The following is a 17284-nucleotide window of genomic DNA, read 5'->3' as shown; positions in this document are numbered from 1 at the left end:
TAACAGTTGTTTTAGGGTCTTTCTTTACAGCTCTCACAATGTTTCTGTCGTCAACTGCTGCTGTTTTCCTCGGCCTACCCGTTCGATGTCTGTTACTTAGTACATCAGTGGTTTCTTTCTTCTTCAGGACATTCAAAATGGTTGTACTGGCAATGGCTCTAATTGATTTTCCATCTTCTCTCAGCTTCACAATTGCTTTTTTTCACCCATAGGCAGCCTCTAACTATAAATGCTATATACAAAAACTATAAAATCCAAATCTGAAACTGAGCGTAGACATTCAGTGCTATTTATTGTTTGAATAATCAATGTAATAGGACACACCTGGGCACAAATACACACCTGTCAGTCACATGTTCCAATACTTCCAATACTCACATGAAAAATGGGTGTGTTCAAAATAAAAGGTGCTATCTTCTAAGTTGTGTATCAAATCCAGATGTAAATACCTGGAAATAAAAGCTGAAATGTTGATGTCTTGTCTCATATTCATCTTTTGGTGTCAAACCCAAATGTTTTCAGTCTACAGCAAAAATAAAGGAATTGGCCTCACTGTTCCAATACTTTTGGAGGGGAGTGTATATTGACAATCACATCAGCTCCTAGACGGTTTAAAGCGCCACAGGCTGGACTGCATCTTCTGAGAAAACTACAGAAGACAAAAATATACCTCACAAATGTTAATATTTTGTAAACCCAGATAGTCCATTTCCAGCACAGTCTGTCTGAAAGGCACTAAAAGTTGTATATGAATGTGGGTGTAAATTTGCATTAGATAATAAAAGAGGTGAAAGTCAGCATAAACCATAATCAGTCTGAGCAGACAGAAACCTAAAGTGAACATATTCACTTTATGAACACAATGATGCAATTTTCTGTTCCGTTGCTTTATTGTTTGTTTGTTTTTCTTGTACAGCGAACACCCCTAAAGTACAATGTATTGATTATGCCAGAATCCAGTTCTGCGGTCTGATGGGTTTCTTCCTGTTTTCAGCGGTGTTGCCAGCAGATGTTGAGGCAGGCTGCGAGACAGAGCCAGCTGACATACGGACCATCACCGTCCTCCTCGCCTCCTCATTTGCTCCGCTAGTCACATAACGATGCTCTAACTTGGCTCATTAAAGTTTTTAGGTGAAACTGAAACCGGAAGGAACGTGAATTTTAATGGGGGAGAGAAAACTGTGCCGTCTGACTTTCTCTGATTGATGTTTCAAACGGAGACAAAGTTTGTAAGATCTTAACATAAAGTCTTATGTCTTTAGTTAAATGTTTGAAATTCATACGTCGAGAGTAGAACTTCAGTTTCACTCTCATTTCTTTGGCTTGGTTTAAAATGAGCAGTTTTCTTATCAAACATGTTTTTTTCTGCAGCAGAACAAAAAGGATGGATGGATTTTAGAAACCTGTAGGTCTGTGACTGACTGGTACTTTTCTGCATTGATAGGCTGGATATTAACCGTGTCGCCATTGTAACAACTCTTCAGACCCATTCAGTGTTTTTTAAAAAGCAGCAAATCTAGGACTGTTTTGGACGCACCTTAGCTACTTTCCCTAGAAGAGAATAGGAAAAATAAGAATTTAGCTGCATTAAAATGCAAAGACAAGTGACAAATTAAAGTAAAACCAATAAAATCAATTTCGTTAAGGTTAGCTGGTTCAGTTTAGCAACTTAAAACAGGTTTCTTCAGGAACTTTACTCTCGCACCGAAAGCAGTGAGGTTCAGGTTAGCTAAAGATTCAGTTTAGGATTAGCATCAAAAATTTTAATTTAAGTTATGGTTTAGCAACTAAAGATTTACTGTAGCAACTAAAACAGTGTGGTTCAGGTAAGTTAAAGTTCAGTTTAGCATGGCATCTAAAATTCTAATTTAAGTTAGCTAGCTGCTTTCAAAGACCATACTGTTTGGTTAAGGTTAGCTGGTTCAGTTTACAACTAAAACAGGTTTGTTCAAGAACTTTACTTTAGAATCTAAAACAGTGAGGTTCAGGTTAGCTAAATATTCAATTTAGGTTTAGCAGCTAAAACTTTAATTCTGGTTAGCTAGCAGCTTTCAAAGACTACACAGTTTGGTTATGGTTAGCTAATGGTTCAGTTTAGCAACTAAAGATTTACTGTAGCAGCTAAAACAGTGTGGTTCAGGTAAGCTAAATGTTTAGTTTAGGATTAGCATCTAAAACTTTAGGTTAGCTAGCTGCTTTCAAAGACTACAGAGTTTAGTTTAAGTGGTTAAATCTATGACAATATCCAGCAGATGACATATGAAGACTTTGACCTAATTTTCTACCTGGAGCTACCTCCCCTTAAGTCTGTCCCGTAGGTGAAACACACTCTCCTCCTGAGGTGCATTGTAAGACACTCATTTTGTGAAGTTGTCGTAGACCATGCAGCCTCTCTCTGCTAGTATTCAGAGGACATGTATCACTCTAAGCTGTTTCATATGTGGGTCACTGGGTCCGAGCCAAAGCTTGAAGTAAAATTTCAGCTCCTGTGAACAACAAGTGCAGAGTCAAACTAAAGGAAGACCTTTCACACTGCAGCTGAAAGTGCCCCAATTTCTGACTTTCCCTGCTGTGTGGATATTTTTAGAGCTGTGTGAAGTCCTAGTCCAAACGTCCTGGATAGTATCTGATCCATGACTGAGTGATACAGTAAAGTGGGCAGAGCCACTTTCCTGGAATACGTATTTCTCTCTGTAATTTCTCTTCTCAAATCAGATTTTTTAAACATTCATAGAGAGTAATACCAAAGACAGATTTTCATTTACTGCTGGAAAAATCTGAAAGAAAATACTATTTGACTAACTGTTTATTAAAGGGCCATCCACAGCGAGAACAGTAACCATAACCATAACTATATCGTTTTAAAAAATCATTCTAAATGAAGTGGATGGAGTCCGCACTGCAACTGTAATGACGACATTGGCGAGCGATATCGTTGGGATCACTTTCAGAGCAATTTCATGAGCTATAGAAACACAGGTTGCTAAATAAATCCCATACTTGGGTCCACATGCTTGTTTTCTTCTGGCCCGGTATACGTCCGGTTCCACGGTCCAAATCTAGCGCACACACAGAAAATCTTTCAGGTGTCAGTCAGTACCGGAGGATAACAGCTGGACTGTGTCCAGATGTGGAAGTATGTGGGCCAGACGTGGACCTAGGACCAAAGCAGATGTTGGTCCAGAGGTTTCATTTTGCCTTCTGGGAAAACCAATCAAAAAAAGGTTGCCACGGCGACGTTCATCCACAGATGCTTGCAAAAATAGGGGATGCTTTTGCTGAAAAGCTCAAAGCTTGGTGACTTGAATCCTTTTGAATTTCTTATTATATGTAACTACATTTATCTTTCAACGTGTAATCAAGGGTGTAGATATTTTCTGTTGAGACCTTTTGTTGTCTGAGAAGAAGAAACTGCAGTTTTTTTGGGGGGTAGTCCATTATTAAGGAGGTATGAAATGTTGATGAAGAAAGCTGTTGGTCACGTCAGCTGTCACAAAAACTTCTGCTAATGCCTGATTGAGAGCTGTTAAACTGATCATCTAAAAAGATTTGTTAAAGGTTTAAAAGTGGGAGATTAAAACTCCTGAAAACGACTTGAGGGAAGATTCTTCAGGAACGTCAAAGAAGCCAGGAAGCCAAGAAGCTTTGAAGTTTAAGGTGGACGTAGACGTTTGCTTTAAGGTGGACTGAGCGCGCTGTGGACACGCTGCTTTGCCTACTTCATCAGGCTTTCAAGTCGAGGCTGTGCATGTGTTACCCGGGAAACTTTTCATGGTCCAGCGTTCAGGAGCTCAAAGGCGAGGAATAATGAAAGAGGCAAGTGGGCACATACGTCCTGTTTCTATCCGTCACCTGTCTCTTATACACATCTAAACACTCGCTGCCATGGTGAACTGTTAATTGAAAGGTCAGTGTAAAGGCTTTGCCGGAGGCTAGCTTTAATGATATCTGTTATTAGCGATAATTCCATTAGACAGCGTGCCTTTGAATGTTCCCGGCCATGTTTATTTAGTCCGCCTTTGAGTTCAGTGGCTCCCGCTGAGAGGCTTTCCTTGGCCCGAGCTGAAAAAACGAAGTGAAATTGTATTATTCCTTCTCTTTGGTCCCGTGTCCTTTATGATGCGCTTCATTTGATCCCACATCATTAAAACTACGCTGCATTAGAGCTTGTGTTTTTTCTGTGAAACAAAAGGGCCTGAGCTTGAAAAATCCAGTTTTCACGCTCACATTTACTGTTGAGATCAATTGCTAATATTGGACCTCCTGCCCAGTCGCAGGAATTCAGAAAGGTTTCATTTAAATCCAGATAAATTGGAGGTTCATGCTACTAATAATCAAGAAACACGGTAATTCTTTAAAATTACCTCGACAACAGAGGAGACCAGGCCTGTATTAGGAGGCTTTTATATTCGAAGCTTCTCTGTTCCACTGCACAGGTTTCTCTTTTCAACACAACACAAACATGTTTTTCATCAGTTTCATCATCACTTCTGCTTTTCTGTGTTTTGCTATTGCAGTGAAGTTACAGCCCATGAAACCTTTCAGAGGATGTAATCTCTGTCTTTCTTGGTAGGCTTTTAATTTGAAAGAAATGCAGTTAGTGTTGAGTTCAGTGGATTTCATAATGATTGCAGAATGAGTGTTTTGCAGCAGAGTGGTGAATATGAAATGACGTGACTCTACTGTTGCGCTGATGGACATTAGACTGAATTTACCATGTGATCCACTAGCAGCTGTGAGACTTTGATATGTGTCGTTGCTGTTGTTTGTTTAGGATTTTTCCAAAGTCTGATATTTATTCATGATAATATAAATAGCACATTGTGTTTCTGTCCTACTTTACTTCTCAAAATCTAATGAGCAAGAAAGTTTCTTGTAGTCGAATGAAAAGAATCCGCCACTTGTTTCTCTGATTATCACGATGTGCGTTTCTAATAGAAATCTTTAAACATGGATTAAGATTTTCACAACAAGTTGTTTCCTTGAAACCAATTTGAGGATGATGCAGTGTCAGCATCACCATGACGACCTGTGTGGAAAAATAGTCCTACCTTCATTTGCCTTTTTTGTGAGTAAACTAAAAACCATGGAGTTGTGTTGTTGTTCTGGAGCTGAGGTGTGTTTCTTTGTCTTTCTGCCTTTTCAGTTTCACAGGGATTTTTTTTTTTTGTGAAAGTGAAGTGACTGGCGAGCTGCTCAGAGTAGATTTATTACTGTGGCGGAGAGCAGCCGGTCCCAGGAAACACGACATAAAAATTACCTAAAGAATGTCAAACACATTAGACTTAAAAGTTCAGCCTGAAAAAAAAACAAAAACTTAAATTTTCTTTTTGTTCATTTTATTAAAAGTAATTTTGGACGACGAGCTGCAGGTACTGATTTTCCATTTTTCTTTATTGAAAATAAGTATATCTGTAGTGTTTAGTGAATTAACCCCTTCAGTTCAGTCCAGCGGCTTAAAGCTTAAAGTAAATCCTCAGCCTGTTAGAAGCTGCAGGGATTTCCTTATCTGTTTCCCAGGACACGCAAGCATATTCCCACATTATCACATCTGCGAGCGGTGTGTGTGTGTGTGTGTGTGTGGATTGTAAATGGTACATGACAACATTTCCTGCAGAGTCTGTTAACTGATTATTTCCCACTTTGTCGCCCAAAGTTAATTTGGTGGATTTGAGCGCAGCAGGAAAAAGCCTCGGCAGCAGATTTAGCACTTTGGTTTCTCCTCTATTGGAAACGTCTCGGCTAAACCTCATTAAAATCATGTCGTGAGTGTCCATCTTTATTATGTCCACATTCATCCGCAGCAGTTACTGCAGGAGAGCCTCACCTGGCTCGTCTCTCTCTCTCTCTCTCTCTCTCTCTCTCTCTCTCTCTCTCTCTCTCTCTCTCTCTCTCTCTCTGTGAGGATTAAGAGGCGAGTGGGCACATATGAAACAACAAATAATGAATTGTTTGAATATCTATTGACTGTGCAGAAAAGATCTTCAATATTAAGTGCAATTATTGATACATAATTACAATTTTTTTAAAAAGCAAATTATATAGTTGATAGTTAAAAATGTATATTTATCGTTGGGAAACAGCCGCTCCACTTTGAGGATCGATGCTTCCAGCCTTAATCAGTCATTTCAATTTGGTTTGGACCTCAGGTGTGTGACGCCCCCCTCCCTCATCAGGTATTTATTACAGCGCTGAATACCTGTTTGGTTGGTCCACCTGACTGAGCTGTGGAGCGGATGTCTGTGGGTTTCCTCGGTGCCGGCTGACCAGGAAAGATGTTCATATTGGATGAGTTTGAAGCGCATCAGTGCAGCGCTGCGTTGGCACTCGGACAGGAAGGCCTCGTTTACACCTGGTATCACCATCACCTGGATAATGACGTGTGAGCCTCTGGCCTTTGCTGCTACACATGTTTATAACAGACGTTAATATGCAGATCGGTTCGGCCGGCTCAACAAACACGATCCGCCCCCGGGTCGAGGGAAGCAACGCCGTGCAGGGAAGGTCATTAACCTTTTGCGAGGGAAGACTCAGAGCTACTGCTCCTAGCTAGTTTTCTGGGATGAGTCAGGTGACCTGGGTGTTTTTGTGGTCACACTGTTCAGACTGTAAATACACCAGGCTGAAATGTGATCACAGTGCAAAGTCCAGATGTGGTCTGGGAGATCTGATCGATAACACGCTCTGTTTGTATTTACATCTTGCGTGTTAAAGAAAAGGTAAATAAGATACATGAATATAGGTGTACATGGAGTCAGTGGTGCTGGAGGGATGTGAAAGGGGAGGTCAGAGTTAATGCTCCATGTTTGCTTTAATTTATTAAATCATAACGATTTCTCCTTAGTTGCATATCCTAAACCTTTTTTATCGGCCATGATGACAGTATAATCTCTACACTTAACTGCAGTTGCCATGTGCAGATATTGTAGAGAGGAAGATCTTTGAAAAGTTGGCATCGGACATAAATTACCATTTACCAAATTAAACGTCTAAGACTTGTCCAATAAGAATATGAGAATATCACTCTCTATGTTCTGGCTAATCTGATGAATATGAACCCGTTTACACCGACATTAGTCCTAATTGGAAGCTTGTTCGTAGGCTACAGAGAAAACAAAGGAAAAGTTAGAAAGGTTAAATGTAAAAACCTGCAAGACAACTAGACTGAGAGGTGAAATTATTACTTCTTATTATCATATTTGCACACATGCTGCAGGATCAGCTGCCCTTCCCAAAACTCATCTAATGGCCTGGAGAGAGTGTCGTGTATTACAACCATTTTCCGCAGGTATAGTTAACAAGGGATATTACCTTCCTGGTTTAGGTTAGAGATTTGGTTTAATCCAGTCCAAACTGTTTTAAAGTGCCTTCATTGGTGGTAAAATATGTGAAACTGGATGTTCTGCTCCTGCGCTTCTTGATGGACATTTTATTATTTAGGTTTCTGTGAAAAAACTGTGACATCACAGAGGCTGCTTGCGTGTAGGGACGATGCTCTGTGCAAATTGTTTTTAAACTGCAATATATTTGATCCAGTATGTGAAAAGGGGCCTTGAAGGAGCTTTGACGCTTGAATGCAGTGAATGTAAAGAAAGAAATAATAAAATGCAAAAGAAAAAGAGAGAAGTAGAAACTATTTGGAAGAGATAAAAGTCTCCGAGCGCCGGCTGCGTGTTGTAATAATCACAAACTTTCTGATGTTATTAGAGAGTGAGCGGATAGTTTGGTTTGCTCTGTGGTGGCGGGGAGATAAAAATCAGCCCAGCGCTTCATTGCATTAAATGGGATTGAGGCGAGTGAAGGTCAGCGGAGCTTCATCCTCACTGAGATCTGAAGATAAAGTTAATGTGAAACGTCTCCAAATTCTTATACACCCATTACTGATAAAGCGCTTCCAACATGTTATTAGATTACTCACAACAGCTGGGATGTAAAGAGAGAAGGCGTTTAAAGCTGTGGTGTTTAAATGTCACCGCGGCAACAGCCTTTTTTTGTTGAATTTTTATGAGTTTTATCGATGCCACAGTTTGTTTTATGAGACAAAGCAATTAAAGAAAATTTAGAGGACCTTTATTTTGAAGGACTGCCGTGAAATTAAAGGCAAAAACTATTAAAACCAAACAGCCAATCTTCATCACCGTGAACACACACACTCTTGTTTATTTTGACTCTATACTACATATAGAGTGCTGCAGGAATGAGTCCTGAACACTTCCTGTTCCCTCATCCCGATGACGATGGATGGTTGAAGTCATGTGACTGTGGTGTAGTTGGTTAATAGCATTACCTTTTTACTTCTTATTGTATTCAGGCTTCAAACATCATAAAGTGATGTTCACTAGTGAAGATGATCCTGCTGAACAAAACATGTCAGAAACTTTTGTTCGTCACAGTTTATTTTCTGTAGTAATCCAAAAGCCCATGTAAAAATCCCATTGGCTTTTTGTGAGCACACAGACGGTCGTTTAGCAGTATTTGGACTTTTCGTGGGATTTGTTGACAACAAGAAAAATATAGAATAACGTCAGATTCATCCTTGAAAAGGATCTGAAGTTTCCAGTTGACTTCACAAAGCAGCAGGAGAATCGCAGCTTGGTAGATCTTTAAGAAGGAACACCTTCAGTGTTGTTTGACGGACAAATGACTGACAGGTGTTAAAGTGGGGGGGGGGGGGGGGGGGTGTGAGCTCCCTGCTGTAGCACACAGTGTAGCTGTCAATGATGACATTGACTCATAGTTGTCGATTGACCGAGACACCCTTTAGTCCTTTAAAGGATATAAATAACTGTCTGAGGAATCATCGCAAAGATTTTCTCAGGGACGATCCAGACGAGTGAAATTGATTTAAACATGTAAACGTGGTCACAGCAAAACCTCTTTAATCTCCACGCAATTGTTTTATTCAACTAGATTCAATACACTGTGCTTCACCAGTGATGAAAGAAAAAACATAAAGGAGACTGATGCAAAAGTTGAAGTATCAAAAAACAACAGAAAGTAGATTTAAATTGTAAATTCCACTTTATTTTGGTAGTTTTGCATCATTTCTATCATCAATAATAACAACACTGTACGCATCAAGTTCATAGCTGAGATCTGAGAACACAGCTGACACACAAGGTGCTTTCACACCAAACCTGCTTGGGTTAGGTGTTTATGTCGATTTTTATTCTGTGGAAAATAAAATGAGATTAGGTACACATTTAGTTTTTCACCTCCAGCTGCAGATCCCAGTCTTGCACAGATGGACTGAGCCCAAAGTGTTATTTTTCTTTTCTTAAGAAGCCTTAAAAAACTAAATATAGGAATCACTATCCGAGGTGGTCCATTGCTGAGCTGATCTGTGAAAACAAACTGTTATGTCTCAGACATGTTGTGCGTCCTGTGCACACACATGTTTAGCACTTTGACATTTGAACTTCAGTTTGGATCAGTGCAGTGACGTAAAGGCCATAAACTGGTGTAACTGAGCATCATTCTTCTCTGTTAACGCTGTTCATCACTGAGCATCAACCGCCTCCAACACTGAAGTGCTAAAAACTGCAGTTCCTCTAACGGCCACTAGAGTCTGGCTCCAACAGTGAGTCAGTCCCCATAGACTCCCATGTTAAAATGTCCAACTTTACAGCAGAAATAAACATGTTTACAGCCTGGTACAAAAACTGTTTTGGTCTCTAGAGCTAATTTCCTCCTTCATGACACCTGTTTATATAACTCACCTGTTTACATTTTTTTAAGGACTAAAGTTATGGAGAATTGAGGGCGTGGCCTCTTTGAATGACAGGTGGGTGAGCGTATGATTGCCACTTCTCCGAAGTTTCAGCTCCACACCTGCCCCACATCTTCGCCCAGTTTCGGATTAACCAGGAGTTATGTGGAGTCAGACACTGCCAAGATGGCGACGGCGGAGCAGCTCACTCTGAGCTTCAAATGCCACGTCCATCTTTATTCACAGTCTATGTTTATCACTGATTCACTTTGGGTCTGGTGTTGATAGTCAGAGTTATATCTAAGTCAGAGGGACACAACTGGAAGTGTTTCTTTAATATTAAACTGATTCTAAAACAAAAAGTATGTTATCTTATGAGAAAGCAAAGATGAAGAAGACCAAGAGTAAACAATAATGAGTGACAGGTGTGATTTTAAAATACTATGGTAAGTCACAATAATACGTGAGGGTCACATTAGCCGAGCAGTGTGGCTCTAAACATGGCAATGTCAGTTTGTCTGTTGGTCATTTGGGACGGTTTTAACATTTTTGAATGGCTCAAGATGAAATTCTGACGTCAAAGATCAAGCGAACAGCTTTAAAATAATCATTGAGGAACAATTGGAATCACAGCTAATTGTCATTGTTAGTGATAAGTGACTCCCTGAGGCGTCATTACAGCTCATAATGAACACCTCAAGTTCCCACGTGTTGGCGTCTTCATCTGAACATGTCGGGTTTAAATATTACCAGCTCACACTGAGGGGAGCAGCATCTCACACTCTGTTCACTGCGTCTCGTATTTGCATACAAATAAGATCCGCAGCGCTCTCAAATTAAAACTTCATCTCTGGAGCAGCTGTCGCAAAGTACACAGGACAAATGGTAGTAGTTTAAACATGAAGGCAACACTCAGTGGGGTGAAATACCAGCTGTTCAAACCGGACAGGATCAGATGGGATTATTACAATACGAGAGACTGGTCATTATCACTGAAATGTTAGGTAATTACAAATCCTGTCCCATTTAATACAAACTTATTTGTTTTTAGTCAAAGCTCAGGAATAACTGAAGAACAAGAAATGTTGGACTAATTAAACTTTAATGAAAGGTCTGTATTAAAAAAGCCATCTGCCACAAAAGTCATTGCACCCTTCATGAGTCAGATTCTGGTCTTTTATTTTGTAATATTTTCTATGATTCGATCCTGCTCTTCATCCTCACAGAGGATTCCTCTCGGCTGCTCTCTGCTGCTTTTCAGCCTCTTTAAAATACTCCAAAGATGAGTGAGGGGGAGAGACACTTTTTTCTTCTTTCTTTCTTTCTTCTAATCTCTTCTTTTAGCTCTTTCTCGCCTGTTTTTCTGCATAAACAGCGACATGTATTTGGCGTCATTTTTCGACGACGGCCACTGCATCTTCTGTTATTGGTAGTAGGACTCTTTTCGAACCTCCTAACAACTGCTGCAGCCGTGCATCCAAAAGTACAGAAACTCTGCCTGTCTTTCTTTCTTCACAGGGGTAAAGCAATCTTGTTTGACTCAGGAATGGAGTCATTTTAATGCTTCTTAAATGTTACTTAAAGCTCCCATATAGTCTAAAGGTCTCTGTCCATGTGTAGTGTGATTATAGATCAGGTCTAGCTTCTATATTAATACTGTGAAAGTATCAAAGCCTCAGTCCACAGAGAAATGCACACAGCCTGTATTCAGAAACTGAGCCTTAAAACCAGCCGTCAGGACTTCTGGAACTTTGTGATGTCACAACAAAGCAGTCACCAAGCCCCGCCCACCTGGACCCACCATCCAAACCTTGCAGGATTTGGTTTCTCTGAGTGTTTTTACCTGAAATCTTCTATATTTTTGTTGGCTCAGTCAGAAAACAGTCAGCCAATCAGAAGAGAGGCTCAGAGCCTCATCTCTTCTGATTGGCTCACCGACCTGTTGTTACTAGAGCTCCAGAGAGAAGCCTGAGAGAGGAGATGTAAAACTACACTGAGATGGTTTTTGGTTCTTATGCATCAACACTTAAATAAATAAAACACAGAAGGAGAACAAAATATGGAGCTTTAAAAGGAAAAGATTTATATTTTTGTTTGTTATTCGTTATGTGAAAGCTAGAAATACAATTGTTGTGTGCACTCAGGGGAAAAAAAAGAAAAACACTTTACCAATCACCTGTCATGGTAAACACACTCACAACTGCAACCTTTCATCACTTTTAATTTGAATGTCGGGAAGAGAGGCACTAAGATGAATAAAGAATAAAGAGTCTTCTCAGTAAAGATGTGGGTTGATGCTGCCGCCATCATACTCTCAGCAGCCCCGACCTTCAAACCTTCAAACACATAATCCCAAACTGTCGCTAGAAAAGAGCCCGAACAAGAAAGACGCCGCCGCTCCAATCTGATGCCCTGATGGACCTGTGTAATGCAGGAACGAGCTCAGAGTGGAATCAATTTTTCTCTGAAAGCGTCTGAATGAAGCCGTGTCTTCAGGGAGTGACTGCAGACGGCCTCTCAGCGCCGCCGCTGATGGCGCGGTGATGATAATGGCGGCAGGGTGTTAAATGTCTTTATCTCCGTCCTCCGTCCCGCAGCCTCCGAGATCAACCCGAACAGACGGCTCCTCTTTCTTTACCAGGGGATAAAACTTCAACCCTTTGACACTTCTGTGATATTATTTAGTCTTTTTACTACACCGCTGCTTCAACAGTGAAGTGGTGGCAGCGCTTAATTTTACAGGTCTGTAACTTCTTAATAATTTCCTCTGAGGTTTTACTGAAAAGACCTGTGTAATTTAGTGGTAATTTTCAAGGAAGTTCTCCATTCAAACCAAAGTAAATATTCATTCATCGTTCATTTTTATTATTGCCAACTTCACTCTCCACGTCTGTTAATGTTCATGTGACCTGTGGGAGATTAACTGCTATTAATGAAACGCAGGTCTGGTGACTTCTTCTTCTTAAGGAAACTCTGATTTATTATTGAAAGCCCACGAAATAAAGAATGTACAGATATTACTTTTTCATTTTTCATGAGGATGAACATTTCTTTATTCTTTATAGTTTTCTGACCTGCTCTTTTTTTCTACTGATATATTTTCAAACCGTAGCAGTGTGGTCACAGTGACAGTTCGGGTTATTTGACGTGGGGTTGTGTTGAGGTGCTTATTATTTAACTCAACGTCTTTACCAGATGGGAAGGGATTTCCTTGAGGAGTTCTTACCTCACACAACCCCCCGTGTCAAATAACCTGAACTATCACCGCAATGGATGACAGTGTCCATCTGTCCCTCCACCACTTTGGTCATGACTGAAATATCTCGACAGTATGAGATGGATCGCACTGCGAGTGGGTCATGGACATTCCTGTTCCCCAGGGGATGAACCTGACTGACTTTAGTGATCCCCCTGACTTTTATCTCTAGCGCCACCATGAGGTTGACAGCTGAGGACTGAGTGTCCAAACTAAAAGGTAGTCCACTTTATTACGATGTTTTCACACAGCTGCTCAGCAGTGGGTCCGAGCTCCGGCAGTGATGATATTTTGTTCACAAAAGACAAAGAAGGAGGTTCAGCCGGTCTCAGAGAAGAGGCGACTGTCAGTGTGTTTGTGAGTTTGGATCACAATGTTTTGTTTTTTTTAAAATCTTTATTCTACATAAGTGGGAAGAAAAGAATTCCATCATTCAGCTGTATCTGACAGCCTCTGTTGTCATGGTGACATCGGTCCGCGCTGATGACTGGGATCGTTCGCTGAATAAGACGAGGAACAAAGATAAAGTCGTGCCTCCGGCTGGATCTCCGTCATCAGACAGATTTCATTGGTCAAACACTCGTGTCTGACTCCGAAATGATTCTCTTTTCTTATTCAGCCTTCATCCACTAAGTGGTTTAAAACGCTGTAAAGTAGCTGTAAGCAGACACAAGGACATTTTGAGTGGTTACTAAGGGACAGTCCTTGTCCTCTCTTGTGAAGAAATATTGTATACAATGACAGCTCTTTTGATATGTTGCCATTTGTTATCTGTTCATGTCTACCGAACACTACAAGATTCTTAAAAGGTTGAAGTCTGACACCCTTTCCCATCTAAACACATCGTGTCATAAGTCAGTTTTTAGTCTCACACTATAAGATTTTGTAAAGACTGGGGATTTTTAGTATCAGTAGTTTAGTAAGTTAGTAACTTGACACTATAATTGTCATGATTTGACCCTAAAATGTATGATTTCCTGTTTTATTTTGAAATTATTTTCCTTGCCTCCCTCGTGTATTTAACGCCGGCCTCACACCAAACGACTCCATGCTTCGCCTCCGTGCCTACCATCAGCTCGGTTTGCCGCTTCCTGATTGGTTCTGGAGACTGAACGTCACAGTTTGCATGAGCCACGATGAAAAACGTACGATAATATTTACCATGTTCGATTTTTATCGGAACATCAAGACGAATAAAAAAATAAAAAGAGACAGATTTTAGATGACCTCCTTACACAAAACGATCGAGATGATGGAAGCAAAACTTTCATGACTTTATTCCGGCATTGTAAATTAGAGGAGTTATAGTTGTTGCATTACATCATTACATTAATAAACACTTATGTCTCCTTATAGCTGCATTACAGTCTGTTATTAAATGTGTATTTATTGATTTTAAATGCCAAATAGAAGTGAAGCACAAACCTGAAGTTGCATTGCATCGATTTGCAGGAAGCTAAGTGTATCTCTGTGTATCTGCAGTATTGTTAAGATAAATTTTTATCCTTTGCTGCAGTGATCTTAAACCTCAAAAAAAAAGAAAAACCTCTCAGACGCTGTTTAAACAATCGAGGTCACACCGAGCAGACCTGATTATTTTTCAGCTGTGACTCGTTCTTTTTTCCCCCGAGACTTCCTGCGACAGTCGGCCCGGCAGAGCTGCTCCGTCTTTCTGGCCAAACTTTAAAAAAAATAAATAAATAAAAAAAATCCTCTCCAGAGCCAATTAAGTAGGAACAGCTTCTACTGCAGCCTCTACTGTACTTGATTTCACTTCATGTCAGACTTCATCCTCAAAACTCCACCGCTGCTCTTGTTTTTCTGTCCCAGGGGCAACGCTGCAGGAACAATATCTAGCAAACTTCAAGTGTGTTTTTAGCAGCAGCAGCGGCGGCGGCGTCGGCGAGGGCGAAGCAGAAGGTTTAATGATGTGACGAGGAGAAGACGAGAGAGGAAAGCCTTAACTTATATCACTGAACCCTGAAGGGAAGTCAGCTGATTGCAGCAGCAGAGGAGGAAATGGAACAAACAGTCATGGATTTAAAGGACGTGAATAAAACCGTAATAAAGGAGAAACTTAATTGTTGTCACCATGTGAAAACCTTGGGTCACCTTTTATGCTGGCTTTTTTTTTAGAGGCTGAAAAATCAAAGCTGCTTTTAAACCTTTAAAAAAAAAAAAAAAACTTTTTAAACCTGAATGACAACTTAGCAAATAACATCAGCTGTTGAAGGCCATGAGATATGGCTGAAAGCTTCAGATGAATTGCAGTCAGTGGATGTTGAACTAAGGTTTTATTGTCACTTTTGTCAAAGAACCTTCAAACTTCAACAATTAATTAAATGACTTTCAAGTTGTTTTTGAACGTTCGGAGAAATGCGGCATTTTTTTATCCTTACGGAACTTTTTGACCATCGAAACTTTGCACAATCTCAGGAGATTTACTTGTTATTTCAAACACAGGAACCTGGTTCTGGATTTGTTTCTGCAGAGTCTCAGACCTGAAGGTTTTCCTGTGTGGACCTGTGTGTCAGAAAAGCTCATTGGTTGATATTTTCCTGTCGGGAGATGGAAAGGAAATACATGTCAATGATATACCAGGAAAAACGCACCACAATGACATTTCCAAACATCCCCACGACACTTCCTGCCATAGCTAGAGCTTTTCAAGTGGCCGGGACCGAAGGTGCTGAGGTTTCTTCTGAACTCAATCATACGGCTTTAGGATACGTGAACATAACTGTGTGACGGCGTTAAAACTGCGTTCCTCCCAGGAAACGTCATCTGGCATTACCATCCCTGCACGCAAGACGATCACAGTCCAGGCTGTTCGGTCAAGCTACCGAATGCTATCAGAGCAGAGGCGTCCCTCTCCGTCATCAAGGCTCTCCTGAAGACTCGTCTCTTCTGAGAGAACTTCGTCTCTAACACCTCTAACACCCTAACTAGTTCTTACTATGCACTTCTTTTCTTTATCTCCTCGCACTTACTGAATAGACGCACTACTTAGCTTTCACTCCGCGGTTTCCTACTGCACAGAAGCTTTAGTTTCGTCCCTCACTTGTAAGTCGCTTTGGATAAAAGAATAAATGAGCATCACTGATCAGTTCATGCTTGTTCAGACTGAATGTAAGAAGAGTTCGTCACAGTCCCAATCTTAGCGCCAGGCATCAGCATTTCTTGGTGGTTTTTACGGTGCTAGAACAGCGTCTTGCTGCGTCGACCTTTGCTTCATCGTTCTATAAAACTCAAACATGCAGTAGGTTGTTCGGTGTTTCAGTGGATGACTGATTGTCTTTCTTGGAGCTTGGAGATGATTCACAATTTCAATCTGTTTTTCTTTTCCTTTTCTCCTGTAAAGTGCAACCACTTGCAAGACTCTGTAATTGAACTTATGCGTTGTGTTTTTTTTCTACCAGCTGCTGCACGAAGGAATCCCATTGGTTCACTCTCCTCGGTGTCTGTTAGTGATCATCTGTCAGTATTCAGTGTCTGGCGGTATTAATAAACCTCCTGACCTTTGTTTCATTGGCTGCAGATGAAAGTTTAATGATCCCCGCGGTGAAACGTCACAGCGGCAGAGAGAAGATAAAAACAAGGCAAATGGTGAAGTTAATTAAACCGTCACTGCAGAGACATAATGAGGCAGATAGAGAAGATGATACCACAGTCAACAGATAAACAAGAGCGAAGATGTTCATCGACGTATTTACAGATAGAGGCAGATGTGTTAACGGGTCGGCTGCCAGATGTTCACACTGCCGAACAAACAGCTGAGAGACACGCGAAGACGACCGTCGGCAGTTTAACTGTTCGTTCGTTTGGAGCAGGAAGTTTGTTTTTCTCGGGATGTGCCAGTGTTGCCTTTAACAACGCTTCACTGGTTTTGGGCAGAATGCACTCTTACCCGTCAGCTCTGTTCGTCACGTTGTGAAAAACGCCAAGCTCTGATTGGTCGGAGTCCGACATGTCGTGAAGTCTCAGCAAGAATTTATGACGCTATGATCAAACGATCTGTCACAGTTACTTCAAAGGAACTTTCTATTTACTCTGTCTGGTCTTGACTGATGTCTCTCTCTCTCTCTCTCTCTCTCTCTCTCTCTCTCTCTCTCTCTCTCCCTCTCCCTCTCTCTCTCCCTCAGGTGGGGTCTGTATCGCTCAGTCTCTGAAGGTTCCTCGGGAGCCGAGACCCGGCGAGTTCGACAAGATCGTCCTCCGTCTGGTGGAGACGCCGAACGCCCGCGCCGTCATCATGTTTGCCAACGAGGACGACATCCGGTACAAACACACACACACACACACACACACACACAAATACA

General features: G+C 40.9%; 1 protein-coding gene across 1 annotated transcript in view; it reads left to right on the top strand.

The window, feature by feature from the left end:
• The window catches only part of grm8b (glutamate receptor, metabotropic 8b), a 122402-nt gene that overhangs the window by 53677 nt on the left and 51441 nt on the right, over window positions 1-17284 (top strand). The window contains exon 4 of the mRNA XM_023419924.2: window positions 17108-17243. Coding sequence (XP_023275692.1) covers window positions 17108-17243 — 136 coding nt within the window. The remainder of the gene's footprint in view (window positions 1-17107; window positions 17244-17284) is intronic.

Source organism: Seriola lalandi, unplaced genomic scaffold, assembly GCF_002814215.2.
Source record: "Seriola lalandi dorsalis isolate HSWRI2012SDOR001 ecotype SW California unplaced genomic scaffold, Sedor1 jcf7180002054614, whole genome shotgun sequence".
Classification (NCBI taxonomy): domain Eukaryota; kingdom Metazoa; phylum Chordata; class Actinopteri; order Carangiformes; family Carangidae; genus Seriola; species Seriola lalandi.
This window is presented reverse-complemented; position numbering and strand designations above follow the sequence as displayed.